The sequence below is a fragment of the Schistocerca nitens genome, chromosome 1 (genome assembly GCF_023898315.1).
Source record: "Schistocerca nitens isolate TAMUIC-IGC-003100 chromosome 1, iqSchNite1.1, whole genome shotgun sequence".
Classification (NCBI taxonomy): domain Eukaryota; kingdom Metazoa; phylum Arthropoda; class Insecta; order Orthoptera; family Acrididae; genus Schistocerca; species Schistocerca nitens.
In genome coordinates, this window is record NC_064614.1 from 713,156,149 (window position 1) to 713,172,206 (window position 16,058).

At 47.0% G+C, this 16,058-nt stretch overlaps 1 protein-coding gene across 1 annotated transcript in view; it reads right to left on the reverse strand.

Annotated features, from left to right (window-relative positions):
• Positions 1-16,058, reverse strand: part of LOC126196566 (protein sneaky) — a 299,090-nt gene that overhangs the window by 270,292 nt on the left and 12,740 nt on the right. Inside the window, exon 3 of the mRNA XM_049934577.1 lies at positions 12,650-12,890. Within this exon, the coding sequence (XP_049790534.1) occupies positions 12,650-12,890 (241 nt within the window). The remainder of the gene's footprint in view (positions 1-12,649; positions 12,891-16,058) is intronic.

The window sequence follows — 16,058 nt, forward strand, 5'->3', positions numbered from 1 at the left end:
CGGCTACGCGTTACTTTGGCTCCGTCTGGTTGAATGGAGAAGAAAGAAAAGAGAAAGCACACGTTTCTAACATGCATGGGAATGCGATGTACGCCCTAATTTCCTTCTGCCCCAGTCTCTGTCGTCTCCTCGTCTTCATCTCCTCCTCCTCCATGCCCACTCTCTGTCCATCACCTTCTCCACCCTTTCTCTGTCCGTCTCCTCCTCCCGCCTCTCTCTCTCTGTCTCCATCTTCTCCTTTGCACTGTTTATCGCCGTTTCCTCCAACCCCTCTGTCCATTTCTTCTTCTCCCTCACCTTCTCTGACCTTGAGCCTTCTTTGTGGTTACTGTAGATTCAGTAGCAGTATTCTAATCATAAACCGTTAAACCAGAAATACAGATTTCCTGTTGGTGTGAAAGCCATCTGCGAAGAAGGAAACAAAACGGCACATTGCTATGTATACATTTTATATTTTAAAAAATATATGTAAAGAGAAAGAATATACAGGGGAGGAACAACTTGTCTAATAGCTTAAATTCCCGCTATCGTAGTTAAAGCTGGTGGTGAAGAAGGAAAGAAAAACGCACATTTTTGCAGCAAACCACAGACAAACTGCATTGACAGGTTCCTGACAGGAAATGGAGGAAAAGAGGTCCTATGAACATTGAGCCGGAAATGCATTGTTGCCACGGTATATGGCGCTGACGAATCGAAGTTCCTCTGTAGCCCACAGATGACGATTACGTAGATTGAGGATACCAGTTCTGGTAAAGATTGCTTCATCTGTAAAGAGGACTGATGACAGAAATTGTGATGGTCTAGTGCAAAAACTATTGACAAAATCCTTCTCGTAGAGGGAAAACCACTGCTGATAATCCTTCCAGGTGATAGGGAGAGTAACGGTTGCCATACAGGATATACATAATCGTACTCCTCCAGGGAGACCTGGTTCCCCTCCCCCATCACACCTGACCTGAATCGAACACCACTCCCGACGTAATATAGCCTCTCCCAACCTCCTTGGGCGCATCAATGCGGATGTCCTTGATCTCATTGGCAGTGACCATGTTCCTGTTCTCCTCACTATCTCTGATGATCGCCATCCCCGCCCCACTCCTCGCCCTGACATCCCTCCTAAACTTTGTCCACGTTTACTCATCGCCAACTAGGATGCCTACCAGGACTCCATACACACCCAGGTCGAACGCCACGACCTTACCCTCCAATCCCCTTATGACATATTCTGCACCACTGCCTTCCTGCACCAGACCTTGTCTGACGCTGTTGCCACCCATATCCCTACCAAAGCCATCCACCCTCACTGCCCAGCCCTGCCCCCACAGCCTGTCCTTCTCCTTCGTGAATCCCGTCGCCTCTACCGCCCTTTTCTCCACACTCGTGACTGGGACACACTATCCCGCCACCGGCAATTACAACGACACATCCGCAACATGCTTAATGCAAAGAAACGCCGTGCTTGGCGACAGACATGCACACAACTCAACACCACGCTCCCAATCAACTCTTCCAAGTATTGGTCTGCTTTCCACCGCCTTACTGGTAACCGCCCTCCCTCACAGTACCCTCTCCTCCTTGATGACCCTCCCTTCCCTGATAACCTCAGTAAGGTCTACCACTTTGCCTCCCACATATCCGATGTCTTTTCCATTCCAGATGATCCCCAATTTGATTATTCCCTCTTTCCTGACGTCATCGACCATACGGATACCTCTGTTCCTCCCCTTGTTCCTAGCTTTCATTACTTCGACCACACACCACCATCTGAACTTAACACTCCCATCACTACACAGGACATCAGAATCACACTCTGCACTAAACGCAACACCACTCCCGGTCATGACCGCATTACCCACGACCATCTCAAACACTGCCCTCCCTCCTTCCTTGCAGTACTTGCCACCCACAACAACGTAATCCTTGCCACCAGCTTCTACCCTGACCTGTGGAAAGCCTCCCATATCCTGATGTTCTCCAAACCCAACAAGGATCCATCTGATGCTTCTTCCTATCGCCATGTATGTCTCACCTCAGTGTTCAGCAAGCTGTTGGAATCCATCCTTACCCAGCGCATCCATCACATCTCCACTGACACCACCTCCTCCCCAACACTCAATGGTGGCTTTCTACCTTCCTTCTCTGCCAGTGACAAACTCCTATGCCTCATCTCCTCTCCCTCCAGCTTAACTCCCATCGCTCTGCCATTTTTGTCTCCCTCGACCTCAAAAAGGCCTTTGACCATGTCTGGCATCCCGGTCTCCTGTTTAAACTCCAGACGTACGCCCTGCCTATCAACTATGTCCATCTGATTGCCTCCTTCCTCTACCACCACCCCACCTATGTTACTATCCATAACGCCGATTCATGCACCTTCTACCCCTCTGCAGGTGTGCCCCAGGGCTCTGTCCTCTCCCCTCTCCTCTACCTCCTGTACATGGCAGACATGCCCCAACCCCCCACCCCTCCAGTACATCTCCTGCAGTATGCCGATGCCACTGCCTGCCTTGCCCTCGCTCCTACCCTTCAATGGTCCCAACACCTTCTGTAGAATTACCATGACCTTTTTGTCACATGGTGTAACCAGTGGCTCCTGAAAATCAATCCTTCCAAGACCCAGGCAATCATCGTAGGTCGTACCACTCACTCCTTCCGGCTGCTTGATTTTTCCCTTACCATCTGCACCCGTCCTGTCTGCCTCTCCCTCACTCTCACCTACCTGGGCCTCACCATTGACTGTCACCTTACCTGGATCCCTCATCTCCACTTTATCCAATCCAAAGCCCAAACCTGCTTCCGACTCCTTAAACTCCTCTCTGGCCGGACATGGGGGTTGAACCCCTCTACCATCCTCCACACCTACAAATCCTTAATCTCTCCCATCCACTGTTACGCCAGGCCTGCCTGGATATTCGCCCTCCCCAAATTCTGTAAGTCCCTCCACATCCCCGAGCACCATGCACTCCGCCTTGCCTCCCGTCCCCCATGTGGATCCTCTACAACCTGATTCCTTTCCCCCCATCTGCTCCTTTTCCTCGAACATATCTATGTCCTCTACACCTCCTGCTGACTTGATCCCCCTCACCCCCTGGTTGCTCCTCTCCTCTCCAACCCCCGCCCTCTGCTGTGCCTTCACTGTTGTCCCCCCCTACCCTCCACGTCTACACCCTTCAGCTCCTTTCCCAAGGTGGCTTCCATCGACCCCCCTCCCAGATGTGCCCTCTCTCCCTCCATTTATCCCTCCTATCAACTCTGATCCTCACCTCCCTCTTCCTTCCTCTGACCTTTTCTCAGGCTCCCTCTCCTTCCTTCCACCCTGTTTTTTCCCCACCTGCCCTCTCCCTGCCTCCCTTCTCTCCCCAAGTCCTTTTGCTCTCCTCTCCACTGCCTTTCCCTCACCTCATGTCTGCCCAGCCCCCCACCCCTTTTACGTCCCCTCCCTTCATCGGCTCCTCCCTTTTTTCTTTTCCTCTCCTCCCCCCTCATCGGTCTGAGTCCTCCCCCTCCCCATCTACCGCCGTGTTGGCTCTATAGTATAACGGGTTTGTTTGTGTTGTAGCCCTGGATGATAATTAGACGAAATATTTGTCAGGATTTGTAAGCAGTGGGTCCTTGAGGTACGGTAATACGCGAACACTGAGAAGTAAGCTTAAACAGTTTTAACAACAAATGCTGATTATAAAACACGCACACTACGCGCACCCATCATCACTGTGTCTGACATCCTAATTACGGTGGCTCCATGATGAGCTAAGAAAAGAGACATATTCGCGCCCAAGGCCACGCTAGTTAATACGGCGCGCTGTGGATGGTGGCTAGTCGCTTACTCCCTGCGTCGCACTGCTGCCGGACGCACGTGTACCAACCAAGCAAATTGTCAGAATTCCAGGTAAGTCGGCTGGCGAGCGCGTGTTAAGTACCGAACGGCTGTGCGCAACCCGTAGACACTTACAATAGTGCTGTTTTAAGTGAGTGTTCAGTGTTGTGCGTCCCGTGTCAGTGTTGCGAACAACCACCATCTTGTTGCTAGTTGTGTTTTTTTATCTCGTGCAAACGGAAACCAGACTATCTCTGTGTTTTTTAATTGTGCCTGCCTATTTACTATGTGTTTTAATCAGCATCACTGACCATTTGTTTTTATATTTTCTTCGCATCTTTTTCTCCATGTTTTAGTTTTTAACAGTCCCCATTTGATCGTCTGCTTTTATTGTTCTCATATCTCCTAATCCTGTTTTTTAACTTTTCTGTAGGCTGCAGAGCGGCGCATTGTGCTCCTTCCAGAACGCCCCCCTCCTCGGGGGGGGGGGGGGGGGAAGGGGGGGGAGGGGAAGTGAGTGGAATCGAAATCCAATAAAGAAAAAAACAAATAATCGTACTCTGGCTTACACCATGTTGGCGGGCCACTTGCCTCGAGCCTATAGTACGAATCGAATCAATATCCTGTAGAACACGGTCCTCCAAGTCTGGCGTATGCATAGTCTGCCCCCTCCCTACAAGTTCGTCTGCATGAAGGGACCCACGATCACACAAACGCCCAAGAAGGGCTTGAAATGTTGTGTGTTGTGGTTAGTGTCTGTGAGGGTACTTGTTTTGGTATAGTCGTGTTGCCTCTCGACCGTTTCCATCTGCTTGGCCGTACACAAACGCAATCTCGGCTTCTTCCCGACATGAATACCGGATCATTCTGCTGCTTACAGTACGCTGCGTAAATCACAGAGCTTGCACCACACAAGGAACACACGGCACTTGGTCAGAGCAACTTTCATTCGTCAGCACCATCTACCACGACAACGATACATTTCCAGAAACATGTTCATAGGACCTTTTTCCTCAAAAAATTTGAAGCAAATCAGTCAAAAATTTTTCAGACATCTGGCAAAAAAGTTTCCCGTTTGTATATTACATGTATATTTCGATACTATATATATTGATAATATTTATAGACAAGTCACGTTAATGTGATCACCACCTATGTTCGATGTCAACGTGCAATAAACACAGATGGCAGGTAGCAGAACTAGCAGTGGAGGGTATTATAAAGTGTTTTGGGGAGACGCCGATACTCCTACCAACTCTAACCCAATCTTCCTACTGCCTCCTTCTCAGGGCACCCTCTCCCCCCCTCCCTTCTCCTGAGTGGCCTTCCCCATCCTACACCCCCTCCCTCTCCTGTGCTCCCTTTCAGTGTCTCTGCACTCCCTCCTGCCTTGTCTTCCCTCTCCATCTCCCGCCCTGTCCATCTCCTGCGTCTTGGTACGCCTCCTGTCCCCCTTTTATCCTCTTCCTTCACCCACCCCCCAGCCACCACCCCCCACTGCACCTTCCTGCCCTCTTTATCCCTCCTCTCCAACCTCCAGTCCCTCGGCAGGTCCTTATGAGGTTTTTTTTTATTCTTCATGAGTGCTCTATCGTTTCCAGTGGTTTTTTAAGTGTCTTGCTCTGTGATTTTTATCCTGTGGCCGACTTTTAACTTGTATTTGCCTCCAATGTTTTTTAAGTGCGCTTTGATTTGCCAGCTGTGTTATTTTAACTTTATGTCGACTTTTTAACTGTCCTCCAGTGCATGTCTCCATCTTAGTTTATATTTTAATTCCCATCATCTCCATTTACTGTGTTTTTTATGTCCCACTTTTTACCCCCTTTTTTATGTAATCACCCTTCTGTATTTTTATAAAGCCAGCTGGCTGAAGAGTGGTGGACTGTGTGGACTGTGCCGCTACCAGCCCTCCCCTACCCATGTGGGGTAGGGGAATGAAATTACAACAAATAAAAGAAAAGATGCTGATAATAGTGCTGTCATTGTTCTAAAACACACACCGAGCGAGTTATCTATGTCCAAAAGGGCATGTTCAGCGGGTGTCGGGCCAAGGGTGGCAGCATATCCGAAACGGCGAAGTTTGTAAAGTGTTTGCTCGTCGCTGCTGTTAAAATACACCGTGCATGGCAGAATGATGCTATCCAAAACTGGCATTGAGATTATTGTGGTGCACCACCACATGACAGTGGTCAATAACGGCTACACAGATGTGTACGAGCGAACAGACATGCAACTGCTGAGCAGTTGATCGCCAACATGAACGTAGGGGATACCAACAATGTTTCCTCAACGACCGTTCAGCAAATGTTGCTGCACGTGGGCCTCCACAGCAGGCACTTGGTTCATGCACCCATGACGAATGCAGTTCAGTGGCGACAACCGCAACTGGACGCTCACTGAACGCCGACAGGTGGCGTTTTCAGATAATCAAGTTTTATGCGCCATTGGCCAAATCCCAATTGGCGTGTACGGCGTAAAACGTCTGGAAGCGTACAATCTGCAACAATCGTCGGAAGGGTCCAGGTCGGATGAGGGTGCGTTATCGCCTGGGGAATGTTTTCGTGCCAGTTCCTGGGTGATCTGGTCTTTTTAGTAGGCATAATGGAACAACACGAGTATGCATCTATCCTTTGGGACCATGTCCTCCCCAACATGCAGTTTGTTTTTCCTCGGCATGATGTCATCTTTCAGCAGAACAATGCAAGATGTCACACAGCTCAGAGTTTATGTGCTTAGTTCGAAAAGCACAAGATGAATTTACCGTACTCCTCTGGCCACCATACCTATTCGAGAATTGTGGGAGCACCTCGATAGGGCTGTTTGCGCCATAGGTTTACGGCCGAGAAAGCTAGAGCAGCTGCCCACAGCACTGGAGTCGGATTGGCTCCATATCCCCGTCGGTACCTTACAAAAATTGACTGCCTAACTTCCGCCACGTCTCGCAGAAGTCTGCGCTGCAAAAGATGGTTATTCAGGCTTCTAAAATATAGTCACATTAATGTGACTGGGCAGTGTGTACAGGACGAAGAAAAAATGCCACCCTTAAAGGTCGGCATGCGATTCCTCATCCAGATTCAAGGCAGAAGTCTATCTAGCAAAATCAGATCGGGTACATTTTGAAAACATATGCATGAAAAAGAGGATCTGGCTACACCGTCACGTTATGCGGCGCATCGAAATGTAGAGAGGCATGTATATATCATCCCATACTACCGTACCAGCCGTCGTAGTTCACTGAGTAGGCTGCTGGGACGTCAATTCCACATCCATCAATGGAGATGTGGCTCGAATCCTCGTCAGGTTCCGTTTTTATTTTTTAGACGTCTGTTCCGTAGCTCTCGTCGTTTATAAGCAGGACATCGCTTTGTCACATGACAATAGTCTATCATAGGGCAGTGAGATCATTTAAACTGCATGCATGCGTCTACTATCCACGCAGTGCACTACCGTAACTGGTCCTGTCAAGTTCATGTAGGGCGGCTTTCCGATGGAGTCAACAAACGATGAATATGTCGATATGCTTCTGGTGCAGTATACAACCGATTACCAATCTGCTGCTGCTGCTCATGCGTATGGTGCACGGTATCCTCAAAGGTGTCATCCCAATAAGAATGTTTTTCGTCACCTTGAGCAACGCCTTCGAGAAATCGGTAATCTTCGTCCACAAGCAATGGACTAGACGTACTCCACAAACAGAGCGCGCGATTCTGGAAACCATTCCCCAGTCATCTCGGAGAAGTGCCCTTGATATTCGAAGACAGTTCTAAATATCTCGGAAGACTGGTTGTTGAAGTGTTGTATGACGAAGAACTGCGTCCACATTATTAAACGTTAACTCAACACCAACGGCCAGAGGACCGCATTCGACAATTAAAGTTTTGTGAATACCTTTCGCACCAAGTGGAAGATAATAACATTTTATAAATAACGTGTTATGGACTGATGAATCTAGCTTCACTCGTGAAGGTATTTTCAACATCCACAAGAGCCATTATTGGTCGGAACACAACCCACATATCGCTCGTGAACGTGACTTTCAGCCACGCTTTGGCATAAACCTGTGGGCTGGAATCGTGGGAGGGGGGCTTTTGGGCCTTTACCTAATTCCAGACAAGTTCAAGGCGCTCCTGTATCGTATGTTTCTTTGCAATACTTTGCCTGACGCGTTGGAAAAAGTTCCACTTGGTGTTAGGCGACAGCTACAGTTTCGGCTGGATGGTGCATCGCCTCACTCCTGAATGAATTTGCGTAACTACTTAAATGAAGCTTCTCCAGGAAACTGATTGGTCGTGGAGGTCTTATGTTCTGGCCTCAACGTTCTCCGGATCTTAATCCACAAGACCGTTATTTGTGGGGACACTTAAAGCAATAAGTTTCTGGTACTCTACCGATGGAAGTACACGACCTAGTACCTCGCATGCATACCGCTTAGGCAATGGTGGATGCAAGTGTGTTGTGTAGGATCAAGCAAAATATGATCCAGCGAGTGACGAAGTGTTTGTAAATGCAAGATGACCGCTTTGAACATCTTCTCTAAAGTGAAAGCTGCTCGTTCATGTACGTACCGGTTGTGCGAAGATAAACCTGGACGTTAAACGTACAGAATCGAATTACTGTGCGTAGCACAATGTGCAATCTAGTGTACCCTGCCTATTGTGTTTTTTTGTACCTCACTGGATACGTCTGAAGTTACTATATTCGCTATTGTTTTCTATTGGCTTTATGTGTGTTATGGTCGAAAAGATATGGTCGTTTACGTATGTAAGAAGTTCTTGTTGTGTCTTAATGTTTTCGATGAAGGTAAAAGCAACAGAAAGAAATACACAAGATACCGCATTGTGGAATCTAAACTGGATACAATTTGATTCCATAACTGAAAAAAAAAGTTTTGCGCGAGAGCAACTCGAACGTCGGCGAGTCTGCATGTCCGTTCACAGTGTTCATGCTACCTTTTCTTGGCCACGCTGCATGCAGTTACAACATACTGAGAATTGTCAGAGCCTTCCTTTTTAAATCGCTTTTTTTATTAAAGCTATTGGTGGGAGTAGGTTTTCCTAGATACAGTTTTGTCTTGAATTAGGATGAGGAATCGCATCCCGACCGTGAAATGCTGCATTCTTTCTTCATCCTGTATATACAGGGTGGTCGGAAAAGTTTGAATAGCTTGCAGGGGTGTTGCAGGGTAGGTTGTGCTGAGAAATAATTGTTAAGAACAAAATCCGATATTTTGCGCCGTTTCTGAGTTAATACAATGCAGTTAGTGTCAGTTGTTCTCATAGCGTAGACGACAGCGCACGAAACTGCTCAGCCTTTGGCTCGGGTTAGATCCTTATTATCGTACCATGTCCAATTTTTGCATTCCACTCTTGTTCGGTTGTACGAAACCAAACGAAGAAGACGTTTGGCGTCACCGTCTCCGGTGGGCTGCTAGTATCTGAACGTGCACCGGTCTGATAGCCTAACTTCAGTGCTAATTAACTTGGAAACGGCGCAAGACATCCAATTTGTTCTCTTAACAGTTATTTCTCAGGACAACCTACCCTGCAACACCCTTACCACCTTTTCAGACCCTTTTGACCACCCTGTATAGATAGTTCATATATAAGTTTGGATGAGTGAGTTTGTGAGTATCAAAATACCATGTGATTCAAAGAGAAAGAACAGATTTCAATTGTTTATTACAAACAAACTATAAAGAACAAACACATTGTCCATGTCACTGGATAGGGGAAGGTTCAAAGTTTTGACACAGCTGCGCTATTGTTTGTCTGTAGCAAGATGATGACTACACCACAAGAGAAATCATTTTGTGTGCTGGAATTTGCACGAAGTTAATCCATTGTTCAAGTGTAACGTGCATTTCGCCGTCTATTCATCAAGAAGCTGCCACTATACAAGCATAGTTATGACTGGCATATAGCATTCTTGGAAGTTGGTCGCATATGCAAAGGTCAGGTCTGATGAAGATGTAGAGCGTACGAGATGCGTCCACACGGAACTCTCGGAAGTCCATAAGACGGACAGGCCAGGGGCTTCACTCTCGTCAAACAACGGTATGGCGTGTTCTGAAACGAGGTCTGCATATGAAGCCTTACAAGTGGCAGTTGTTGCAGGAACTGCGTCCCAGCGACCATAACAGAAGTACGAATTTTGCATTTCAGTTCTCCAGGATATGACTTTTTGCGAATGTCTCATCTTTTTGGACTAACTGATATTTCATCTATAGGGTAAAGCAAACCTCCATAATTTAAGAATTTAGGGGTCACAAAATCCTTGCGTCGCCGTCGAACATGAAAGGGACTCATCGAAATGAATGTGTTTTGTGATAGTTCAGCTCCCAAAGTTTATAGACCTTTCTTTTCTTGCTAAGGAAACAGTGACAGGAATGTGTTATCTTGACATGCTGCAAAACTGGTTGTTTCTTCCACGACGATTCCAACGTTTTAACTTTTAAGCGCGATGGCGCCACGCCCCACTTTCATCTTGAGGTGCGGCGTTATCTTAACAACACCATCCGAAAACGTTGGATTGGAAGAGGCGGACAACAATATCTTGTCCATTGCTTTGGGCCTCCCACGTCACCACACCTCACACCTTTTCTACGGGAGTACATAAAACACAAAGTCTTTGTCATACCTACGGCAGCTCTCCGAGAGGTGAGAAATCGAATTTTTGAAGCTGTCGATACAATAAACAGGGAACTGTTGATTCATGTATGGAATGAAATGGTAACGGTCTCGATGTTTCTCGAGAAACGTATGGTGCCCAACTTGAGTGTACGGTATAGTGTCTGTGCGAATATGAAACTTCGAACATTCCTCTATCCAGCGACAAGCGCAATGTTTTTCTAACTTTCATGGTTCAAATGGCTCTAAGCACTATAGGACTTAACATCTGAGGTCATCAGTCCCCTAGACTTAGAACTACTTAAACCTAACTAACATAAGGACATCACACACACCCATGCCCGAGGCAGGATTCGAACCTGCGACCGTAGCAGCAGCGCGGTTCCGGACTGAAGCGCCTAGAACCGCTCGACCACAGCGGCCGGCCTAACTTCCATAGCTTCTCTGTAATAAACAACTGAAATCTGGCCTTTCTTTTTGAATCAAGCAGTATGGGACGAAAATGGCCCTGTCTTTCGATAGCATCGATTTAGATGCTTAGAAGTTTTTACACCCACAGGGGACTGCGGACCTTAGTACACTACTGGCCATTAAAATTGCTACACCACGAAGATGACGTGCTACAAACGCGAAATTTAACCGACAGGAAGAAGATGCTGTGATATGCAAATCATTAGCTTTTCAAAGCATTCAAACAAGGTTGGCGCTGGTGGCGACACCTACAACGTGCTGATACGAGGAAAGTTTCCAACCGATTTCTCATACACAAACAGCAGTTGACCGGCGTTGCCTGGTGAAACGTTGTTGTGATGCCTCGTGTAAGGAGGAGAAATGCGTACCATCACGTATCCGACTTTGATAAAGGTCCAATTGTAGCCTATCACGATTGTGGTTTATCGTATCGCGACATTGCTGCTCGCGTTGGTCGAGATCCAATGACCCGTTAGAAGAATATGGAATCGGTGGGTTCAGGAGGGTAGTATGGAACGCTGTGCTGGATCCCAACGGCCTCGTAGCACTAGCAGTCGAGATGACAGGCATCTTATTCGCATGGCTGTAACGGATCGTGCAGCAACGTCTCGATCCCTGAGTCAACAGATGGGGACGTTTGCAAGACAACAACCATCTGCATGAACAGTTCGACGACGTTTGCAGCAGCATGGACTATCAGCTCGAAGACCATGGCTGCGGTTACCCTTGACGCTGCATCACAGACAGGAGCGCCTGCGATGGTGTACTCAACGACGAACCTGGGTGCACGAATGGCAAAACGCCATTCTTTCGGATGAATCCAGGTTCTGTTTACAGCATCATGATGGTCGCATCCGTGTTTGGCGACATCGCGTTGAACGCACATTGGAAGCGTATATTCGTCATCGCCATACCGGCGTATCACCCGGCGTGATGGCATGGGGTGCCATTGGTTACACGTCTCGGTCTCCTCTTGTTCTCATTGACGGCACTTTGAAGAGTGGACGTTACATTTCAGATGTGTTACGACCCGTGGCTCTACCCTTCATTCGATCCCTGCGAAACCCAACATTTCAGCAGGATAATGCAGGACCACATGTTGCAGGTCCTGTACGGGCCTTTTTGGATACAGAAAATGTTTGACTGCTGCCCTGGCCAACACATTCTGCAGATCTCTCACCAATTGAAAACGTCTGATCAGTGGTGGCCGAGCAACTCGCTCGTCACAATACGCCAGTCACTACTCTTGATGAACTGTAGTATCGTGTTGAAGCCGCATGGGTAGCTGTACCTGTGCACGCCGTCCAAGATCTGTTTGACTCAATGCCCAGGCGTATCGAGGCCGTTATTACGGCCAGAGTTGGTTGTTCTTGGTACTGATTTCTCAGGATCCATGCACCCAAATTGCGTGAAAATGTAATCACATGTCAGTTCTAGTATAATATATTTGTCCAATGAATACCCGTTTATAATCCGCATTTCTTCTTGGTGTAGCAATTTTAATGGCCAGTAGTGTATTTGACATAAATGTCAACTTGATGCTTCTACTTGATCAGCAGAAAAAGGGGTCTGAATAGACGGATGTACAGATGGACAACAAAATGATCCTATAAGGGCTGGGTTTTTACCGAATGCATTAAGGAACCGAAAAATCATAAGTACCAGTACGAATACAATAGAGTCCGAAAGTTGCTCAGTGTTTTCTCCATATTAGAAATGTGGCCGGAAGGCTGCTTACCCTGCGCGATGTTGCAGAAGAAGGTGAGCTTCATGGGCCAGCAGAGCAGCCAGGCGGCGATCCAGGAGACGGTGCGGTAGCAGCGGTCGTAGGCGCCCTGGAACATGCCGCGGCAGCGGTCCGCGCCGCGCTCCAGCTGCTGCCGGCAGCGCCCCGCCAGCCGCTCCGCGTACTTGGCCTCGACGCTGGTGCCAGCGCTGTCTGGGCTCTCCTCCGTATCCGCGGATCGCTTCGGTCTCTTCTGAAAGTACAGTGCCGTTTACTTCTAGTCACTGTCGAGTCCCACTCGTATGACTACGTCACGCACGTGGTATCTACAGTGGATATGCGCTGCCTGAAAAAAGTAGTACACCCTTTTAAAGATTTCCAATTTACTCAAGATCTGTTGTAACAGCATTGCTTACGGACTACATGAAATAATCACATTTACGGACCTATAGCACAAGCGGTTCTGGTGTACCAGGTATCGACCCATGTTGAAACACCAATGCAACCAAATAACCCTGTGACGAAACGCGCCGCTCTTCTTTGGACCTTCTCTGTCTCCTCTGTCAACCCGACCTGGTATGGATCCCACACTGATGAGCAATACTCAAGTATAGGTCGAACGAGTGTTTTGTAAGCAACCTCCTTTATTGATGGACTACATTTTCTAAGGACTCTCCCAATGAATCTCAACCTAGCACCCGTCTTACCAACAATTAATTTTATATGATCATTCCACTTCAAATCGTTCCGCACGCACACTCCCAGATATTTTACAGAAGTAACTGCTACCAGTGTTTGTTCCGCTATCATATAATCATACGATGAAGGATCCTTCTTTCTATGTATATGCAATACATTACATTTGTCTATGTTAAGGGTCAGTTGCCAAAGATCATGCTAGCCAGGGAAGCGTCTGCACATCTTGCAGAACACGCTGAGTTTCACGGAGAGTGTGTGGGTGAGCATTATCTTGTTGGAGCAACACATAACATTCCTGAGGCAAGAACGGCAAAAGAGAGGGTCTAACAACGTTCTACACGTACTTGGCGCTGGTTAGCGTGTCCTACAGAAATACCAAAGCTGAATGAGTGTTGTCCAGAGTGTCTTGGACGAATGCACTCTACGAAACAGTGCTCACTAGGTCTAAGTCGTACCAGCAAACGACCATCACTTGCGTGCAGGCAGAATCTGCTTTCATCGCTGAAGACCACAGCGCACCATTCCATCTTCCAAGCGATTCTCTGACGACACCAGTCGAGCCGTGCAGGTCGGTACTGTTGGGTGTGTGGAAGATGGGCTAAAGGTGTGCGTGTCCGTACTCCCACTGCTAATAACTCGTTCACAACAGTTCGTGTTGACATGTCTGGGCTCACAAACCCTCTTATATGTGCTTTGGTAACTGTACGATCTTCCACTGCTACCCTTACAATACGACGATCCTGGAGGGCGTCTGTTTTGCGTGGACGCCCAGAATCTCGTCTGCAGCTGTAAGATTTTTTACGCAACCATTTATACCAGCATCGTTGCACAACTGACGTGGCACTGAGCTTGCGTGGAAATTCTCTGAAAGGACCATCCCATCAATCACCCTTTTCAAACTGGGTCAGTTGACTGTAGGAAGCACGAGCGCATCTCCGTGGCATTGTTGCCTGCTAGCTTCACACGTCGGCACCACATTGAGCCTTCTGGCTCTGGGCATTCCCTATTACAAGGTAGATAAAGATGGCTCTCTGGTAGCTATGCCAGTACACTATCTATTGACGGACGCCGCTGAAACGATTATCAGTACATCTACTATCCTCCAGTTAGCATATGCCGTTATCGGATCAAAACTGACGTTGTTTTTCCAGGTGTACTAATTTCTTCCCGGAAGTGTATTTAGAGTAAGCTTTTGACAATGTTGATTGAAATACACTCTATGAAATTCCGAACGTAGGCGTGGTAAAATACAGGGAGTGAAAGTTTATGTACAACCTTTCTGTACGGTTTTAGCTCAATGCTCTCGTGCGTAACGGAAGGGATTTATTCGAGTAGGGAGCAGAGAGATCACTGGTATTCAGGTTGAGGGGGACGGATGGAATGGATCGGGCCAATGTCTCTGAAACAGTGTACTTTGTGAACGGTTCACTACCACAATGGTGGAAATGTATTTCTTGTGGTTTAATGTTTCGATAGTGAATAGTAGGAGTGGAAACTGCGGAGTTCCACATGCCATTTACGTCTGATATGAAAGTCGATAGCAGGCATAGCTCGTGGTTTTCTTACTGCGGAGTGCTACGGCGATCTGAAAAAATCTAGAACACTACGCTGCAGATCAGTCTGCCACCATAACTCAGATTTCAGCGGGAAGCAGTGGGCCAAAATATCACACTCTAGCCAAAATTTACATCCTGTACCTCCATTCCGTTTCATAATCAAATACTAAATAACGCCAAAAGCTAATTCCGTGACAAAATCTAGAACATTTATATGCCGACATCACATTTCCCGTTATTTTTTCACAACAAATCGTACTAAAAGGCACGTCTTTGAGAGATATCTTTAATGCAGCGCATATTTTCTTCGCTGCATGCTTAATGTTTTTCGTGTTTTCAAGTGTAAACTTGAGACATTATAGGTTTGTGATAGTATATCCTTCGGGAAGCCAATAAGTGATGTATTCTGTAGAAACCACGGTACCAAGCCTCTACTACACAGAGCTAACGGGCAACTTAAGGAGCGGCCTTAATACTAGCTACTAACTGTTCAAAAAATTTATTCGATATTAACCGTTCTAAAAACGACGACTGTTATTATTCGTGTGAGAATTATTCTAAATTAGTCTGATAATTTAAATACTGTAATACTGCGAGGGAAATATATTTTAATATACATATTTGTATAGTGTCTGAAGACTAACTTAATGTGCTTTAATGGAAATGTTCATCATATTACTAAACTAGGGGGTAACCAAACCTGTCTGCCACAATGGTTCATTGAATCCAGCTGTGTGTGAGGTTCTGGAGCACACATGGTTCCACGAAAGGTATGGGTTATCCGCAAATACCTCCGGCGTTTCAGAAGTTTATTGCAGGAACATACAAGACACACAGAAAAATGACACGTATCAGTGGATCAAGTATCTCTCCAAGTTTCGTTCGTAGTACTCGCAGTGATATAGTTGCATTAGGTGTGCCATACTGTCGCATCGAATTAAAGCGCGCCTGCAGCTGGGCAATCCAGTGAACAAATTTCTAAAGTTGGCTGCGCTTTACCAGGCAATTCGTGTCAGGGACATTAAGGAAGCGTTTACACGTATTGACGTTTGGTGCGTCACAAACGGTGCCCATACTGAACACTTGTAGTGTACCTAAGAAACATGGAGTGATTCTGTGTTCACTGATGTTTGTCTATTTTCTGCATGCCTTGTAGTTTTCGTGCA